A 17,500-nucleotide genomic window follows, 5' to 3' on the forward strand; every position below is an offset into this window, starting at 1 on the left:
GTTGATCCAGATGAGCCATGTAGAGCAGGTACTGCTCGTAGACGGAGACGTCGGCTGCTCTTTCAGAAGCAGAGCAGAAGGTCAGGTTTGCTGTCTCTGTGTTCGGTTTGGATTCCTCTAATTCCTTGTAGCTGCTAGTCTTCGGAGGATCCTCGTACCATGAATCACAAATTTGCTGTTTGGACCAATCCTGCAAAGTTTTGACCTCTGGTTTCTGCTCACATACAACTTTCTCATCTTCTACCTCTGTCCTACTTTTAACGTTGTCCTTCATCTCTAATTGAGGCAACCCCTTCTGATGTGTGGGCTGCCAAGATGAGGAAAGAACTGCTGCTTGAGTCTTAGCATAAACATTTTGAGGTGAACAATCAATAATAGGCTTCCCGGTGGTGGTACTTCCAGAACAGAAGGGAGGGTGGTTTTTAGTTCTGTTCTGAGCTGCCGATGAGACAGACTCATTCATAAAGCGAGTATCATTAGAGCATTCAACACAATGATTCTCTTCGCAGTGGCAGTCAGTTCTGTCATGTATGGTTGTGCAGTGCCTTTGATCAAATGTGTGAAAGTCCCTAGGTGGGAAGGAGTTCTGTGCGCTAAGATAACGAATTTCTTTGAAGCGGATATCCTTGTGGGCTGTAGTCTCCCTGATGTCAGACCTAGAATCCTCAGAACATTCCACAGACTTGAAAACAGACAGAGTATTAGTTTCATCAGAAGTTTTATAATTGATCCGTGGCAGAGTTTGAACAAAATCTATACTGGTTTCCTGTGCCCTCTCTATGATCTGACCAGATCTACTACCTTGAGTGGGAGGAGAGGTCAACAACTTCAACTTTCTTGAAGGGGACGGTTCATAGTACGCAGATGACATATTTCGTGGGACCACCTGCTTTCCCATGGCCACTGCAGAACTGCTGGCTTTGCTGTGGTCAACCTCTGAACTGTTCTTGAGGAGGTTCTCAGCCCAATCGACAACATACCTGAGCTTCTGTTTTTCACTGACTCCTGAGTCATTGAGCAAAGGGTGGTCCCAGTAAACAAACGGTCTCAGGTTCCCAGGATTATCCAGGCATTTAGTGGCATCAATCCCTGTTGTTCCGATGGGTAGGATGTCTGTGTTCTTTTTGGCATGCTCAGTTCTTATTGGTGGCTCAGAGTTCCTAGGTTCAGCCCTTGCCATGATATGCCTATTAGTTCTTATTTTGGTTGAACAAACTTCCAATTCCAGGACTTGATTGTATCCACAATGTCTGACCAATATATTGAATTTAAAGATTGATTGATTGATCATGAACCTCATCAAGACGTACTTTGTTCTCAATGTTTTTCAGAACATGGTATTACAAGAAAACAAGAAAACATATTCTAGTAATTTTTGTGTCCAAAATGATAATAATGAAAAACAATAATGTGTCTAAAATTCAGTTGACATAAATCCCATCCTACTGTGTGGACTTGTGACCCTCTTGATCCTGAGGCAAGAACGTGTTCCTCCATACTCCAATGTTGTCCTTATTTCTACATATTCTGCTTTGATCTTGAAGTCACTTTCAACATGGACATAGATTATTCCAGTCATCGGGTTGTGTCTCTCTACTCCTCTTGAATAACAAGCCACTAACTCCCTGATACTTTTCAGGAAGCTTTTCCACTGTGGTAAACAAACCAAATCACTATAGCAACAGGGAGGGGAAGAATGGACAATACATATTTCAGTCAATGGAGGGAGACAACGTGTGACTCTTTAAAATGAGTTGGAGGATATTAGGATCAGTTCAATGTCCCTCAAACCCATATGAAGGAACTCTTGATAAAGCTTCATTCTACAATGTTATAACATATATGATCATAATTATTTATTTTTTTAAATGAAAACACAATGCCATCATGTCTGAATCTATATTCGTCAGGGGCTTTATTGTGGCAGTATTAACATAGAAAACAACCCATGTTGTTGTCTTTGATAACAAACAAACATACAACATTTTCACTTTTACAAAGTTAATAAGGCTTGGTTGTCCCGACGGGGGAGGGGGAAAGAAGAGGGGTCCGGTGGCTTACACCTCTGGAAAACGTGCTTGTTTTCACTGATTCATCCTTTTTTTATGCTTCATTGATCTGAAAGTTTCTCCCAGAGTTTCTTTTTGACTGAATTAATAAAACAAACGACAAGGTTCCGGTAAAACAACAGTGCTAAAAGCGTGCGAAAAATATGCTACTTGACATGCCCATACAACACTCAAATAATCCATTAAAACATCTTCAATTCATTGTAGACCATGTGAATTTGATATCATCTTGCATATCATAGACCTGAGCACAAATATTTAAAATCGAGTTAAGTAAAATAATTAAAACAGCACTTTAGCCCATTTAAACATTGTCTTGACCCTGGGTTCGGTTACAATTTTCTTGATGTAATCATAATTTAGAAGTTGTTAAATATTTGACTTGTGTCTTGACACTCTGAGTTTGCTATTATGACATCAACTTGTGAGTGATCTGATTCTTTTTTTTAAATCACAGTATATCTAAGTCAACACAGAAAGCAAAATATGCAAATGCAAAGGGTTTAAAATCCTCTTAAAAAGTCAAGAGGCTATAAGCTAAATTGATGCTACAATGCCATTGGACCACAAATCTCAGTCAAGAGTAGGATTGAACGGCCTTTTGTTTGGATGTTTGCTTTAATTAAAGATGGTGTAAACTGCAATGTAATCTGTTCAGTCCATTCACAAGAAATTATTTAAAAGATTCAGGTTTTTTAGACAATACATGTTTTCTAAATAATACCATTGTGGGACATTGATGCATTTTGTTTAGAATTTGTACTTCTTTATGAATTAATACTTGTATTACTTACCAAATTATTATTTCAAATATATTCGTAATTCAATAATGTTATCAGACACTACAGTAGTTATTAAATAATAAAGTCCTTAAAGAAAGAAAAAAAAAAAAAAAGAATTAAATTGAAATTCAGTCAAGTAAAGCTACCATTTGTCCATGTTAGCTTAAAATGGAGTGTTTCCTTTTGTTTCTCTACTCGATAATAAACATAGAGAACATGCACTGATCAGAATGGCAAAGCCAGGCATGGGACAAGAAAAACCGCAGGGGGAACAAAGAACGACATCACTTGTTTTTCGGTTTGTTGTTTTTTTGTGCCACAGCTTTAAACATCTTATTTACATACATAGACATGCGGTCTGTGTTAAAAAAAAATCTGCTGTTGCTCAAACGGTGCGATAAATGGTCATCCCCGCCCCCCATGTCAAAAACCAAAGGTAGCCTACGGTATGGAGCTACAGTAACAGAACCAAAGAGCCACAGAACACACATTATATTTATACAGCTGTGTAAATTAAGCATGTTTCCACACACAAAACCACTCTTGCATGTTGTGGACATGCACGTAGTCTATTCTAGCAGAAGAGGGTTGATGGTGCGGTCAGAGACGGAGACAGGGTTTACAGCAAGGTCTTGGTGACGCATCTCACCCTACATATTAGTGCACACAGGTGGCGTGGTATCATGGTATAGATCAGTGCATACGGGTCAGCTTTGCCCAGGGGTGAAGCTGTGGAACACCTCAGAGCTCTCTGACGGCTGGATAGTTCTGAGAAGTAGTATTTGTTGTGGTTATCATAGTGGTTTGGCCCTTGGTTTAAGCAACAGAATGCAGTGCATGTATTAGAATAGGAAAATAGTTGATTTCTCCCTCAATAGTTTTTGTTTTCAACTGCATATTTGGTTATGTATAAAGCTGAATAATGCATAAAGTCAGTCAATTTAAGTGACAACACACAATGGTTAATACGGTACATATTTTGGTTTATAGAAATATGATGCAGCAATATTAGATTGATATTGAATTTAAATTATTTTGAGAGGATTTCAATGGCAATGAGCACAATAATGACATTCGTCTCAAAAAGACCAAGAGCAATTAATGAAAGTAAAAGGATAATCACTTTCAAACAATAAATTAATGTTGCAGTTTAACAACATTTCTTGATGATTTCTGAACCACAGACAATATTTTAATTATTCGCCTTCAGGTGTATGAAAATGTTGGAAAAATTTTGATATTTTTTTTAATTGTGTTAGTAACCTGTCTAAGAAGCATGACTGCAATTAGTGAAACTTTTAATAAATTATATATTCTTTCGAAGTTTTTCATGTTTCATTATTTTATAATGAATGGTCGATTATTTGGTGGTCATAATTTGAGGTGGTATTTTTTTGCAAATTTTGCTGCACAGTTCATGCTTACTGAAGTGGCTGTACAACTTGCTTGTACTTCAATATATACGGCTAGATATTTTACTTTCCTGAGAAGATAATTCAAAATTAACTGATGACTTTCAGCATTCCCATCGATGCACATTATGAGATAGTAAATAGGCGCTGTATACATAAACCGTGCTTCATTAAGCTGCATACCAAGTTTTTAGATGGTTTTGAATATTGAGGAGGTTTATGAGTGTTGGTTATCAGTTTGATAATAAAGTCTGGAGCCTTTCATTTCGATTTTGGTTATTGTTAGTAACCTGTTACTGTTATTTTAAGGGGTTATGGTTGTCTTTTGATAATGCCCAAGATAAAAATAAATAAAAATAATTATTCGAAAAGAAAATTAGGAACATGTTTTGGGAAAGTGACTAATAGTCTTTTGAAACTTAGACTAAACTTATTTCAAAGTAAATAGTTTAATTTTTCACGTACCGGACCTCTTTTGTATTTGATGTCAGCCTATACATCACCTCCTTAAATGTTGTTTTTCGAGCATGCTGTGATGGGAATGGGAACCATTTGGAGGTACACATGGGTTGGGTTACTCGTTGAAGTCATCAACATGAACAAACAACAGTGACTTTTCTTTTTTTCATATAACACATTTGAGTTAATTCATTCTCCTTCGCTTAAAATCCTATTACAGATTTAATAAGGTCCTTCTTAGCCATAGTGGGCCATCCCCATCAGTGTTTAATAAAACAAGTTTCATCATCGCAATCATCCTAAACGTCTCTCACCTCTTCCTCTTACACTCGGAAATGACATCAAATAATCTGAAACAGTTGACATTTGTGGTCAGTGTAAAATAGTTGTGCTATGACTTTCGGTAGGAAAATCCCAGGGCGCTACCAATTTTACTCATGCTGATGGTAGTATTAAAATATAGTTCAAATTTTCTCCACAACCCTTTCCCGGTAAAATTCTTTCATTTTTTTTTGTTTTATCTTTTGTAAACTCTTAAGGCGAAAATAAGATCAAAGTATTTCCTCTGACTGAAAAAATCCTGAAACATTTGGATCACATAAAAAGTTACAAAATATTAAAAACAACTCCTCAAACATTGGTATTGTCATCACCGGTATTATTTTTGTTTTGTAAATATACAGATGTATACTCTGTGTATTTACTGTCACTATTGTTACAGCCAGTGTTTTAGGGATCCAGTCAAATCAATTATCTGTCACTTCTGTTCCCGCCTCCTTCTCCTGCATGACCGACATCTTCTGGGGACCAATTGGACATTTTCTTTTAACAAGACGTTTCTGTGTGGGATTCTGATCACTCAGGCAGCCAACCGAAGCATCACACCAAAAGCCTTTTTCGAGTCAGGAGTGGACACACTTTAAACAACAAATTTTCTATATCCTTACTGTCCTCTTTTGCTATATCTAATTTTCTATATCCTTACTGTCCTCTTTTGTTATATCTAATTTTCTATATCCTTACTGTCCTCTTTTGTATTGTTTTTGTTGTCATATTCATCATCCTGTCAATAGGTCTCCCCTTAATATCTTCCTCTCTCAGACTTGCTCCACCCCTTCTGTGCCACTTCGTTACTAGGAAAAAGTTTACACTTGACTTTTGACTGTATCCTGTATTTGGGCTTATAATCTTTATTCACTTTCTCTGTAAAGAACACCTCCTTGTTTTGTATTGATTTGTCAAATTAAGTCAAATTAATTTAATCGAATTATTTCCAACGTCCTTCACTGTAGATATCTCTTAATAAAACAAGATTATAAAGATAAAGACCCACTTTTGTTTTTCAGCAATGCCTCCACACCTTTCCTCCCCCATCTCCCCATCTTTCCTCTGTGTCATTCAGTCTCTGAGTCCGACCAGAGCTTCTCCAAAACCCTCAGTGTCTCAATCTTACCAGAGCTTCAGCAAACCCCTCAGTCTCTCAGTCCGACCAGAGCTTCTCCAAAGCCTCTGCTCTCTCTTAGTCTGACCAGAGTTTCTCCAAGGCCTTGCCGATCTTGCAGAGAGCCCAGCGTCTCAGCGGACAGTAGTACTCGTAGTGGAACTGCTGAAACTCTGGCGTCTGCCGGATCTCGTGGAGGAACGAAACGTCGATGTCGGACTCCAGGAGCAGCAGCAGCGTCGGCACGACGACCAGCAGGACGCCCGTCACCACGGCGACGAAGCGGGCCACGCTGAGCAGGCAGGCGTTCGCCCGCTCGTTGGACGAGAGGAGGCGGAGCCCGCTGCTCAGGACTCCGCCCACCCGGCTCCTCCCCGCCTGGCGGACGCGCTCGTAGGCGCGGTCGCGCTCCCTCTCCGCCTCCAGCTGGGCCTGGATGTCGGGGTCAGCGTGGAGCTCCCTCAGCAGCCAGGCGGGGCTCTGCACCGGGGAGGAGAACAGCAGGTCCACCCCCCCCTGGTTGTCCTCCACCGGCGTGGGCAGCATGCTGGCACAGGGGCTGTAGACGGGAGGAGAGCCAGAGGCACGTGCATGGAAGCATCAGCTAGCGTGACACTCATGACATGGCATTGAGATGAGTTGGCAATGAGTTGGAAAAACTGAGCTACAGACAAGGAAGGAAGTTTCACGTTCATCCACTGAAGCTGTAGAAGAAGTTGCCATACAATCTTCAAAATGATTTAAAACCTCAGGTTGGCAATATGTCTGCATGAACAAAATGTGCCATCAGTAGACTACAACCAGTCCGGTCCATTAAGCAAGTACAGCAAATAACGGGGAGTAAATAGTTGGATCTTGCTTGTATTTGATCAATGTATCATTGATTGAGGATGAGCTAAAATGACTTATCTGGGATTACTCATGTATGTTTCATTCACTGAACAAAGCAGCGAACCTGTAGACGAGCTCGGAGATGGTCAGCGCTTCGTTCGACGACTCCTCATCCTCCTCGTCCAGCTCTGGCTTGGAAGTCTGTGGCCGTCCGTTTGAGGTTTCCGTGAAAACCCGGGCCGCCGCCGCCGCCGCCGCCGGGGAAACATCGTCGCCGGCCGGAGCGTTCACCGGGCCGGGGTCACATAGCTCCGCCTCCGTGGGAGGGGCCTCCAGCTGGGAGAGATGGGCCGCCTCCTTCAGGGCCACCACCCCTGGGGAGAGAGGGAGGATGGAGCAGAACAGGGAAAGGAAATAAGAAACTGAAAGATAGACAGAGTAAAGAGAGGAGAAAGGCAGAGGGTGAGAGGTCTGGAGAGTGTTTACATTCACACTGCTTGCAATTGGAACGGAGCACAGAGGGATATGAAAGTATCCCCCCCCAGATATTTCCTTCCTTCCTTCTTCTCATGAGAACAAAATCACCTTGAGCTGGTTTAGGTTCATGTGTACATGTTGATGTTGAGGTCAACGGCAAGGGCGATGATGGACGCTATTTAGTGGATGAAGCCCCACTATTTCTCGCTTCAGCCCCCCCTGATAACGTCCGATGATTTTTAAGTCATATTAACCACTTTATTAGGCTTCATCCAAACTGTAAGGGGTTTATAGTTGGACTGGAAGGAGTCAAAGCACCAAAAATGAACTTATAACATATATTACCCCATGTATAGGATATAATCCTATCAAATCATCAACGACCTGATGTCCCCATTAGGGCTCTAGGGAGCCCCATACATAACCATACAAACATATTGCATATGGTGCCAACACTATGATCCTCCAATTATTGTGAAGATCTGTCCATTTTAAGATGCAGTTCATAATACATCCACTTGGCGGCGCTCCTGCTCTTCGTAAGTTTGTCACAGCATTGAAATGAATTGTGACCAGCCTTTCAGTTATGTGAAGTCCTCATTTAAATCTTTACTTTAAAAGCATCAAGGATTATCCAAACCAATTTGTGAACAAATCCATGTGTATGAAAGCTCTATGTTTATATTTGACTAGTCATGGAGACTTTGGCAGTGTTGGTGCCTGAGGACAATGAATGATGGTAATGGTAATGACTGGAAATGGTTCAGCTGTTACAGTTTGATGCAGGTAACATTTATAGCATGGAGAGCACACTGATACAGGTTGTATCCGAATAATATACAGTACAGCAATACATATACAGTACTACACACTTGTTTACATGAAATACACTTGGTTACTTGTCTTTGGGTGGTAAAGTAAATGTGAGTAGTTTGTGTGTGATGTACCGCATTGTACTTGTACATACAGATGCGTGTGTGTATGTGTGTGTGTTTGTGTGTTAAAAACAGGCCCAGCTGTCTTCCTTCCGTGGATTAAGACGGAGCTGGAGGCTAAATGTCCAATGACGTAGGACTCAACGCTCACTTTCTTCCTCTCTGGCTGTCTCTCCCTCTCTCCCTCTGTGTGTCCGTCTGTCTGTCTGTCTGTCTGTCGGTCTCTATCTCTCTGGCCCTCCCTTTTGCTATATGAGATCATGATATGAGACATGAAGAGAAAGTAGTGGAGATTGGAGAGAGTAGTCATGCATTTCACTTTTGCCAGACTGTATGAAATGGTTTAAATTGACAGATTACTATAGGCATGAATTAGACTCACAGGTGTAATGATGGCATAGTGCTGAACAAGCCTCAGTCCATTACGATATGTTTATTCAGATGACAAATGGACAGTAAAGGTTTAAAATGTTTTGTTATATATGTATTGTTGCAATATGTTGCTGCCGCTTATCTTATCAATCATTGGATTAAAAAGTTACATGAGTAAAGTTTTCAACAATGTAAATCCCACTATAATTGTTTGCAATTGTTAGTGTGAAATGACCTGGGAGACACTCATGGAAAAATAATAAACTCTTATTATTTTCTATCAATGAATGGCTGATATAACAAACGTAAAGCACTCAAGGCTACCCTTTGTGGCTGGTCAGTAATCATGGCAACTGATTTCTATATGATCTGAGAAGTAAACATAAGATAAAAAATAATAACAATAAATAAAAAAATTACTTGGAAATCTATTAAGGTTTCCAAGGAAAAACAAAAACAAAGCATCCACAAAGCCAACTTTGAAGCTTGCAGAGGAATAACATAGGATGTTCAGAGGAAAATGGGTCCAGACTTTTCCTCATATAATCGCTGTTTTGTTTTTTATGGATCCATTCTTACACTCGAAATTACATTATTTATTCCTAATGTTCTCCTGTTCTGGCTGTCTCTATGTCCTCTCAATCTCAATATCTCTCAAAGTATTTTCCTTCTACCTTTACTACTCTTTTTCAGTACCATTCTTTCTTGACGGACGGCTTAGTGAGAGAGAGAGAGAGAGAGAGAGAGAGAGAGAGAGAGAGAGAGAGAGAGAGAGAGAGAGAGAGAGAGAGAGAGAGAGAGAGAGAGAGAGGAGCTTGTGTCAAATAGTTCACAGTTAACTCTGTGAGATTCCAGAGCGTCCTCAACATAACGCACTAGTGCAAAGACACAAGCACGCAATCATGCACACACACACACACACACACGCACACGCACAAACACACACACACACACACACACACACACATACACATACACGTACACACACACACACGCACACACACACACCCATGCACACACACACAGACACACAGGCTTTTCCTATTTACAAGGTGCTGACAGTTCCCATTTATCCGCCTGGTTAGTCATTATTGTGAACTCCGAATCGAAGCACTGGCAGAGCACACTCATTCTCTCATTGTGTATTCAATGCCTCCCTGAGTGGCGCTTTATCTTTTTACAGTACATTTCAATGCTTTCGAAAAAATAACATTGAGTAAACTCCAAATCTGGCGCTGCCCATGGCCAAGAACAGAAGGCTAATGTCTCTATGGATATTGCTCACATATCTACTTCTCCGACAATCGAAGAAGACATCGTTTCATTCTTCATGCTGAACAACATCAAGTCGCGTTGCAGGACTTAGCGGGTCGACGTGAACTCAAACCTCTTCCGTGGCGACACAAGATCCCAACATCTATCATTCAAAAGGGCTTAATAGTGATGCAGCTTAAAATATAAACCGTCTGGAGAGTACATACACGCAGAACCATGTATGATGCATGTATTCTGGGACGTGTTGTAGTGGGTCTGGGACGCAGGAGCCATCCTCTCCACCACCGACTAAATATCAGTGAGAAGAAGCATCACATTGTTTGCTGACGGTTAAGAATGTATCGCCTGCTCCATAAGAAGCCTGGATAACGAGGATGATGCGTAGTGTAACTTGCTTCATCTAACCTTCCTCTAAGGCTATGCAATTCAATCTGTTCCCTGTTAGTTATTTTCAATGGATTCTCAGCGACTGAATCACAAATTCAAGGACACATACACACACACTATACACTAGAAGAGTTCAAAACACTGCTCAATATTTACTATAATAATGCAGACAGTTACAATGGACAATTGTTTAATGGGTTATAGAAAGGTATTATCCAAGGCTTTTTAAAACCTACACACACCCACACGCACACCCACACCCACAGCCACACACACACACACACACACACACACACACACACACACACTCTTTTGCGGCTCAGATTTTACTGCTGCCAAGTTGCCATCTATAAAGTCAAGCAAATAAAAGCCAAAGCTACCTTAGCCTTGGCCTTAAAATCCGAATGGCAATGTCAGCCATAACCAATAGGAGTTGACAACTCAACAGCCATGTGCTCAAATCTAGAAGAAAATGTGCCACCATCTCAGCCGAACTATATTTGTCTCAATCAAATTCAAATTATGCCAATTCCTTTGACTTTTAAGGCAGTAATGAACGATTAGGGTCTGACGCATGGCAGCAACTGTCTCCCCATGCTACCTGATGACCTCCGTCGGTCTATTCTGTTTTCGTGGCTGCCCTCCTCATCCTGTTGGCACGGTAAAACGATCTGTCGTGATCACTCCGACAACAATTGTGACTCATTTCAGAAGACATAGATAAGCTGAGCTAAATCCCAATGGCTATTCCCGGCCCCCCCCCCGGCTCTCCACAGCGTCCCGCCCCGGAGAACACACAAACAGCATCCCGTACCGCTGCCAGAGACCCGGCCCTGCCGCCCCACCACACGCACGTAAACGTCCCGGGACGTGTGGTTCGATATGCGCAGGTGTAGGTTCCTTCGGGTGGTGATCTTGACCTGGCAGCGCAGGCTGTCGGCCTGGACCAGGGACGTAGGGCCCCACTCCGGCTGCGCCTCGGCCTCGCCCGGCGGGTGGAAGACGTCCAGGGCTGCTGCGTCCGCCTCCTCCTCCTCCTCCTCCTCCCCGGTCTTCGCCTCCTCCCGGACGCCCCGACACTCTCTCGGCGTGGTCGGGTCTGAGCTGGGGGGTCCCGTTAGGTCCAGGGGGCTCCCGTCGGCCTCCGCTGCGGTCAGCCCCGGAGCGGTGGGGGGCAGTGGGGGGCTGTTTGCCCCGTTAACGCTGGTCCTGTGCTCCAGGACCTCCATTGGTTTAGATGGTGAGGGACCCGAGGCTCACACACACCCACTCTCTTTCCCTCAGACTGACTGACTGACTGACTGACTGTCTGACTGACTGACTGACTGACTGACTGACCAGACCGGCAGCTGAGCTCTGAGATACCAGCACACTTTAAACGCACACACACATAGGGAAACGCACACACACACAGTCGCACACATATACAGGAAAGTAAACACACACACACACACACAAACACACACGTTAATGCAAACGCACACACACACACACACACACACACACACACACACACACACACACACACACACACACACACACACACACACACAGGAACACATGACACACCAAGAGGGGGAGTCCTATGAATGTCAACTATGTTAACAAAGCATGGGGGGGCTTGGTGGATGGAAGGGGGGCATTAGAGATGGATCAGGTCTTGGCCGGGTGGTCTATTTTTAACCAGCTGCTGGTGGTGATGGAGCACTCCTCTAATCTAACGCTGATTGCAGACAGACAGACCTGGCCCAGGCCTGGGTGGGGACGTCTGGTTTCTGTAGGCCATGACTTTAATTGTCTTTATTGGCCTTCGTATTATTACATTTACTTTACGCTCTCATTTCTCACTTTTGATTATGTGAGCGTAATGCGTGCAGTACACGCACAATCTCCGCCGATACGCTACAGGATTGCACAAAAAAAGTGATGATAAGCGTACACATGAACACGCACACACACACACCCCGATGCAATCGCACGGAGTCACACAAACACACACACACACACACACACACACACACACACACACACACACTGAGATGCCAATTAAAGTTCATCTGACCCATAGAAGCTTACATCACATTGGCTGAACATAGTAAGGAATAAATTGCTTAGTAGAACTCCTTAGTTTAAATGACCAAAAATCATTATGAACTCTGCATGAAACCCTTTGTCTCAGGTCAAGGGGGAAGAGCCCATTAGGAGAATAATTTCATACCCATATTAATCTAATATGGTGAATATTGATGAAGTTCTTTATGTAAATATAATTGCAGCGTTTAATATGTGTGTGAGTGTGTGTACGTGTGTGTGCGTGTGTATAAGTGAATGTATGTGTGTGCATGTGTGTGCGTGCGTGCGTGCGTGCGTGCGTGTGTGTGTGTCAGTGTGTGTGTCTATGTGTGTTTGTATTATGGTGGATGGGTGCGCCTGGGGTTGGGTGATGGGGGAACGGGGAAAAGTTATCCAAACGGAGTAAGGACAAGCCCTCCCTCCGGACTTTGACCTTGCGTCGGCTTCCGGTTTCCCCCTTCTTAAGAGCCCGGCTTAGCGCTCTGAATATAGAGCTGGTCCCAAAGCAGCGCTAAGGAACACTTTATCCAGAAGGGCCCTTCAAGCTGCTTGCATCTGCCTGCAACCGAATGTTTTGGATCCTCATAGTTCTAAAGACTTGTGATACATTCATGAACGGTGGTGCACATTGAGTGAATCCCATTCCCGTTATCCCCCTGGAATAAAACAGTATTTCCTGGTGTTATTCATTCTGTGAGGAATCTGATTGGGTCACAATCACTGGTTATAAATGCCAATCTCCTAGTCCCTTCTCAATCACACACACTAGATAGATTAACTTGGGAGACTGTAATGACCTTTCACATCGGAATACAACGGCTCGTAGCTTTGTTGCAGGAAGCTACAGCATCAAGGCTACACCGTGACGCAGCATTAGTTGGGCAAGGCAGGGTTTTGTACCTGCTGCACAGACTACGTCTTTGTAGCATTTGCTTTGTCAGTATTTTTTTTCGACATAGACAATAGGCTTCACTTTGTGCTAACATTTGTACCTGTCTGAGGAGCCTGGTTGCCACACGTAGAGAGGTAGAAAATAGACTATCCCTGCAGAAACAAAAGGGATGAGCCGTGCTATTCCTCTGTGTGTGTGTGTGTGTGTGTGTGTGTGTGTGTGTGTGTGTGTGTGTGTGTGTGTGTGTGTGTGTGTGTGTGTGTCCTTGTGTCTGTGTATATATTTTTGCGCACTTATATATGTATGCGTGTGTGAATATGTATGCGTGTGTGTGTGTGTGTGTGTGTGTGTGTGTGTCTGTGTGTGTGTATGTGTGCGTGTGCGTGTTTGTGTGTGGCTACCGCGGCCCATGTAGCGGCGTCAGTTGATTATAATGGATGCACTCTACTGCGGGCGTTCTGTGACGGACATGCCACGCCGCGTCCGCATCACTCCGTGTCACGCCAGCGTGTCCCTGTCACTCCGAGTGTCCGCGTCACTCCACACCTCTGTCCCATGTACTTCGGCCGTAAGAGATCTCGATTGGCTCGTGACCTTTCAACAGGTACCTGCCACCTTATTACCTCACACATAGCAACTGGTGGTGACAAAGAGGCTACATTAAACCAACAGCCACCCCCTTGTCCGCTCTGCTATCTCCACTACAGGAGCAAACAGAGCCTACGTTAAAGCAACACCACCCCTGCATTGGCCCCCCCTGCAAACGCCACTACAGAACCTCAAGTTACCACAATAAATCCAACTTCTTTTATTAACTTCTTGCTGTAGCTTGATCTGTCTATTTAGTTGTAGGCTTCTTTGGTTTTTACGAGCACACTTCCATCCCCCCCCCCCCCCCCCAAAAAGGCAAAGGGGGGTATGGTTGCCGTGGCAGCACTCTGACCCTGAGCAAACAAATAAATGTTTCCTTCTTGGAGATGTAGGGAAGAAAAACCGTAAAGAGAAAGACACAGTGTGTGAGAGGGAGAGAGAGAAGGTAGAAAGTAAGAGAAATACAGAACAAGAAAAAGTGAGAGAGGGGGAAGTCAATACGTCTCTAGATAGGGAGATAAAGAAAGAAGATTTGGAGGAGCCACCAATAACCCCAAAAGACACAAAGGGAGAATGTAAGGGGTATAGAGAGAGATCAACTATGAGGGGAGAGAGAGAAATATGGAAGAGACAGGAAAAGAGAACGGAGCGAGAATGGTGTGAAAGGGAACGGATAAGTCGATTCTCTGAATAGAGTGCGAGGAGGACATTTTGTAAGAGACGGGGATATCCGCCTGATGAAGGGACGGAGGAGAGGGAGAGAGAGACAGAGAGAGACCGAGATGGAGAGAGAGACAGAGTCAAAGGAGTGACGGCTCAGAGAGACAGGAAGAGAGGAAGAAAAGTGGGTATGTGGAGGGGGAGACAGCAGGAAGTCAAGTCAAACTCTGTTTACACAGCATATTTCACGGATATTGTTCAACCCTGGTAAATAGACACTGGCCTGAAAGGTCAGCTCTTGTGGGGACAGACCTGGCCCCCACCTGCCTTGGGTGGGGTGGGGGCTGTGGGCCACCCCGCTAAGTTATATCGCTCCCATAGCGATAACTGGCAACCTTTAATGGCATGGAAAACGAAAATGTCTACACCACTTAGAACGTCGTTCCTGTGAAGAGGCTTAAACTGCCGGTGTTAAATGCTGACCTTTTCAGAGACCCCACTTGACCCCCGACCTCTGCCATGTACCATTACATGAAACTCAATCGGTGAAAAAGAGCCGCTGTTGTTTTGGTCTTTGTTTCAGATCTTCATTCACGAAATGTGTGATTTATTCAGTGTTGCATGAAACCTGGTGTGAGAAATAGTTTTGAAAATCAATGCACTTAGGACGGATAGGGAATAAGGTGAAGGATGCATTGGCGTATTTTTATTTGGTCGTTTTGTATCAGTGTGCACAGTGTTTGTTTGTGTCTATGCTTTTTGTTTATGTTCAATTTCCGCCAAAACATTTTGTTCTCTGTGAAGAGGCTGTGATCTTGCAGATGGGGTGACATAAGCATCCTTGGGTAACGATGATGTAACCCAGTGTTCAGTTTACTCCTATTACCAAACAGAATCAACACCAGTCAAATCCTAAAACCCCTCCGGGCGTTCCATCGGACCTGTTGTCCCGACCGCTTTGTAACCGGAGAAGCCCTGCTTTATATTATGTAGAAGCAGAACTAAGATTTATGCATAAGTGTCGGGACAGAACATCGATCTTAGCTCCGTGATGGGTTCTGATATGTTGAAAAAGATGTGTGTGCTCACACACATACACACACAACAAACACACAATACGACACAAGTGCAAGCCCATAGCCAAGACTAAGTAGCCAAATTATTAATTGGTAAATATATTTTGAGTACCGCCAGTGCTTTCCCCCCAAGCTGTGAACCTGCTATGTTTCCCTGATGTCACGGGCTGGGCAACCTCCAAGTAATACACTCATACACACACGCCCCCATACACACGCATACTCACACTGACGTACACATTCACACACGCACGCATGTACGCACACACACACACACACACACACACACACACACACACACACGCACACGCACACACACACACACACACACACACACACACACACACACACACACAAACACACACACACACACACGCGTGCGCGCGCGCCCCTGCCACATTGGGGTCCTGAGGGAGGATCAGGGGGGAAATATTTATAGACCGCTGTGATTGGTGTCTCCGGGGAAGCCGGACTGATGGCGGCCTCAGCTGCTCAGTTGACACTCTGTCTTCATGTTGGAGTGAGTGTGTTTGTCAGCAGTGGACTCCTACCATTGTCTGTGGCCGTCTCTTCGTACTCGTTGGTGGAGGGCAGCGCAGGAACCAGAGGCTCCATGTTCATGATGAGGTTCTTGTGGCTCAAAGAGTTGTAACTTCTACTCTGGCCAAACTGGGCTCTGGCACAACAACCATTACAACAAAGAAACAAGGGTTTATGAATGGGATTATTTCATATTAAGGGACAGATCATTTATAATTAAGAATTGTTGCTAGAATTGTGATGAGGATTTAATACACGTTTTGTTTTGGAGAATATTCGTTTTGAGATTCTTCTTATGCATTTGTTTTGTGGGATTTTTACTGTGATGTAAATCAGAAATGTTCTTTGCTTTCTCCTTACCTACGCACTGTTGGAGGGTCTCTCTGTATCTTAGAGCTGGCCTCGATCACCTCCTTTGCTACACGGCCACTGGAAAGTGCACACCCACACACACACACACACACACACACACACACACACACACACACACACACACACACACACACACACACACACACACACACACACACACACACACATACACACACAAACACAAACCCACAAATGAGCAATGAGAAAAGGAAATTGATTTAGTAAAAGTTTCATCAAGGCTCGATTATATTATCAAGCTTATAGCATGGAGTGGATGATTTCAACTAAAGTGGACCAATGTAATTTTAAGATTATAATAGTCTTGTGGGCTAGTTTTTGCTTTTGACACTAATTAACAATTATGTGCCTTTAAAATGAGGGTAGCTCATCAGACATAGGATAGGATAGAAAACGGTTACTACGGTTACTACGTAGAAAGTTATGCAAATATCTGTGTGTCTTATCTTATGTCTTATCGTATGGTATTTTAATCAACTTAATTCTGCTTTATAAAACAATCTATGTTGCCTTTGTGTTTGCAGGACGTGAGATGCCTAATGATAATAAAGGCTATCTCCAATCTCTCAGCAGTTCAGACCTAATAGCTTTGGATTATCTCCCAAAGTCCCATGGATGAAGAACTCTCTCACCTGTATCGGTACCTGCTTCCCTTAAAGAAGATGTTGCTACTGGACACCGTCTTTATCTGACTGGACTTAGCACACCTGTCAGAAGGGGACCCTCATTACGCATCATCAACACCAATACATAATTGCGAGGCGTATTCTAACACAAGTCCACACCCGTGGGTGCAGTGGGCTCTGATTCCCTCTCAGAGCCCATGCTCGGCTGCAGT

At 43.4% G+C, this 17,500-nt stretch overlaps 2 protein-coding genes across 4 annotated transcripts in view; both read right to left on the reverse strand.

Moving 5' to 3' along the window:
* Positions 1–1,644, reverse strand: part of LOC115546096 (uncharacterized) — an 8,670-nt gene extending 7,026 nt beyond the window's left edge. For both annotated transcript variants that reach the window (XM_030359758.1, XM_030359757.1), the window contains exon 1: positions 1–1,644. This exon is cut by the window's left edge and continues 465 nt beyond it. In XM_030359758.1, coding sequence (XP_030215618.1) covers positions 1–1,300 — 1,300 coding nt within the window. In that variant the 5' untranslated portion in view covers positions 1,301–1,644.
* A 246-nt stretch (positions 1,645–1,890) lies between these two features.
* The window catches only part of frmd3 (FERM domain containing 3), a 44,238-nt gene continuing 28,628 nt past the window's right edge, over positions 1,891–17,500 (reverse strand). The window contains exons 11-15 of one of the 2 annotated variants that reach the window (XM_030359274.1): positions 17,295–17,369; positions 16,633–16,701; positions 16,284–16,408; positions 7,119–7,416; positions 1,891–6,722 (exon numbers count right to left, since the gene is read on the reverse strand). In XM_030359274.1, the coding sequence (XP_030215134.1) occupies positions 6,242–6,722; positions 7,119–7,416; positions 16,284–16,408; positions 16,633–16,701; positions 17,295–17,369 (1,048 nt within the window). In that variant the 3' untranslated portion in view covers positions 1,891–6,241. The remainder of the gene's footprint in view (positions 6,723–7,118; positions 7,417–16,283; positions 16,409–16,632; positions 16,702–17,294; positions 17,370–17,500) is intronic. The other variant, XM_030359275.1, reaches the window with a different exon arrangement.

The sequence above is a fragment of the Gadus morhua genome, chromosome 6 (genome assembly GCF_902167405.1).
Source record: "Gadus morhua chromosome 6, gadMor3.0, whole genome shotgun sequence".
In the NCBI taxonomy this organism is placed as follows: Eukaryota; Metazoa; Chordata; class Actinopteri; order Gadiformes; family Gadidae; genus Gadus; species Gadus morhua.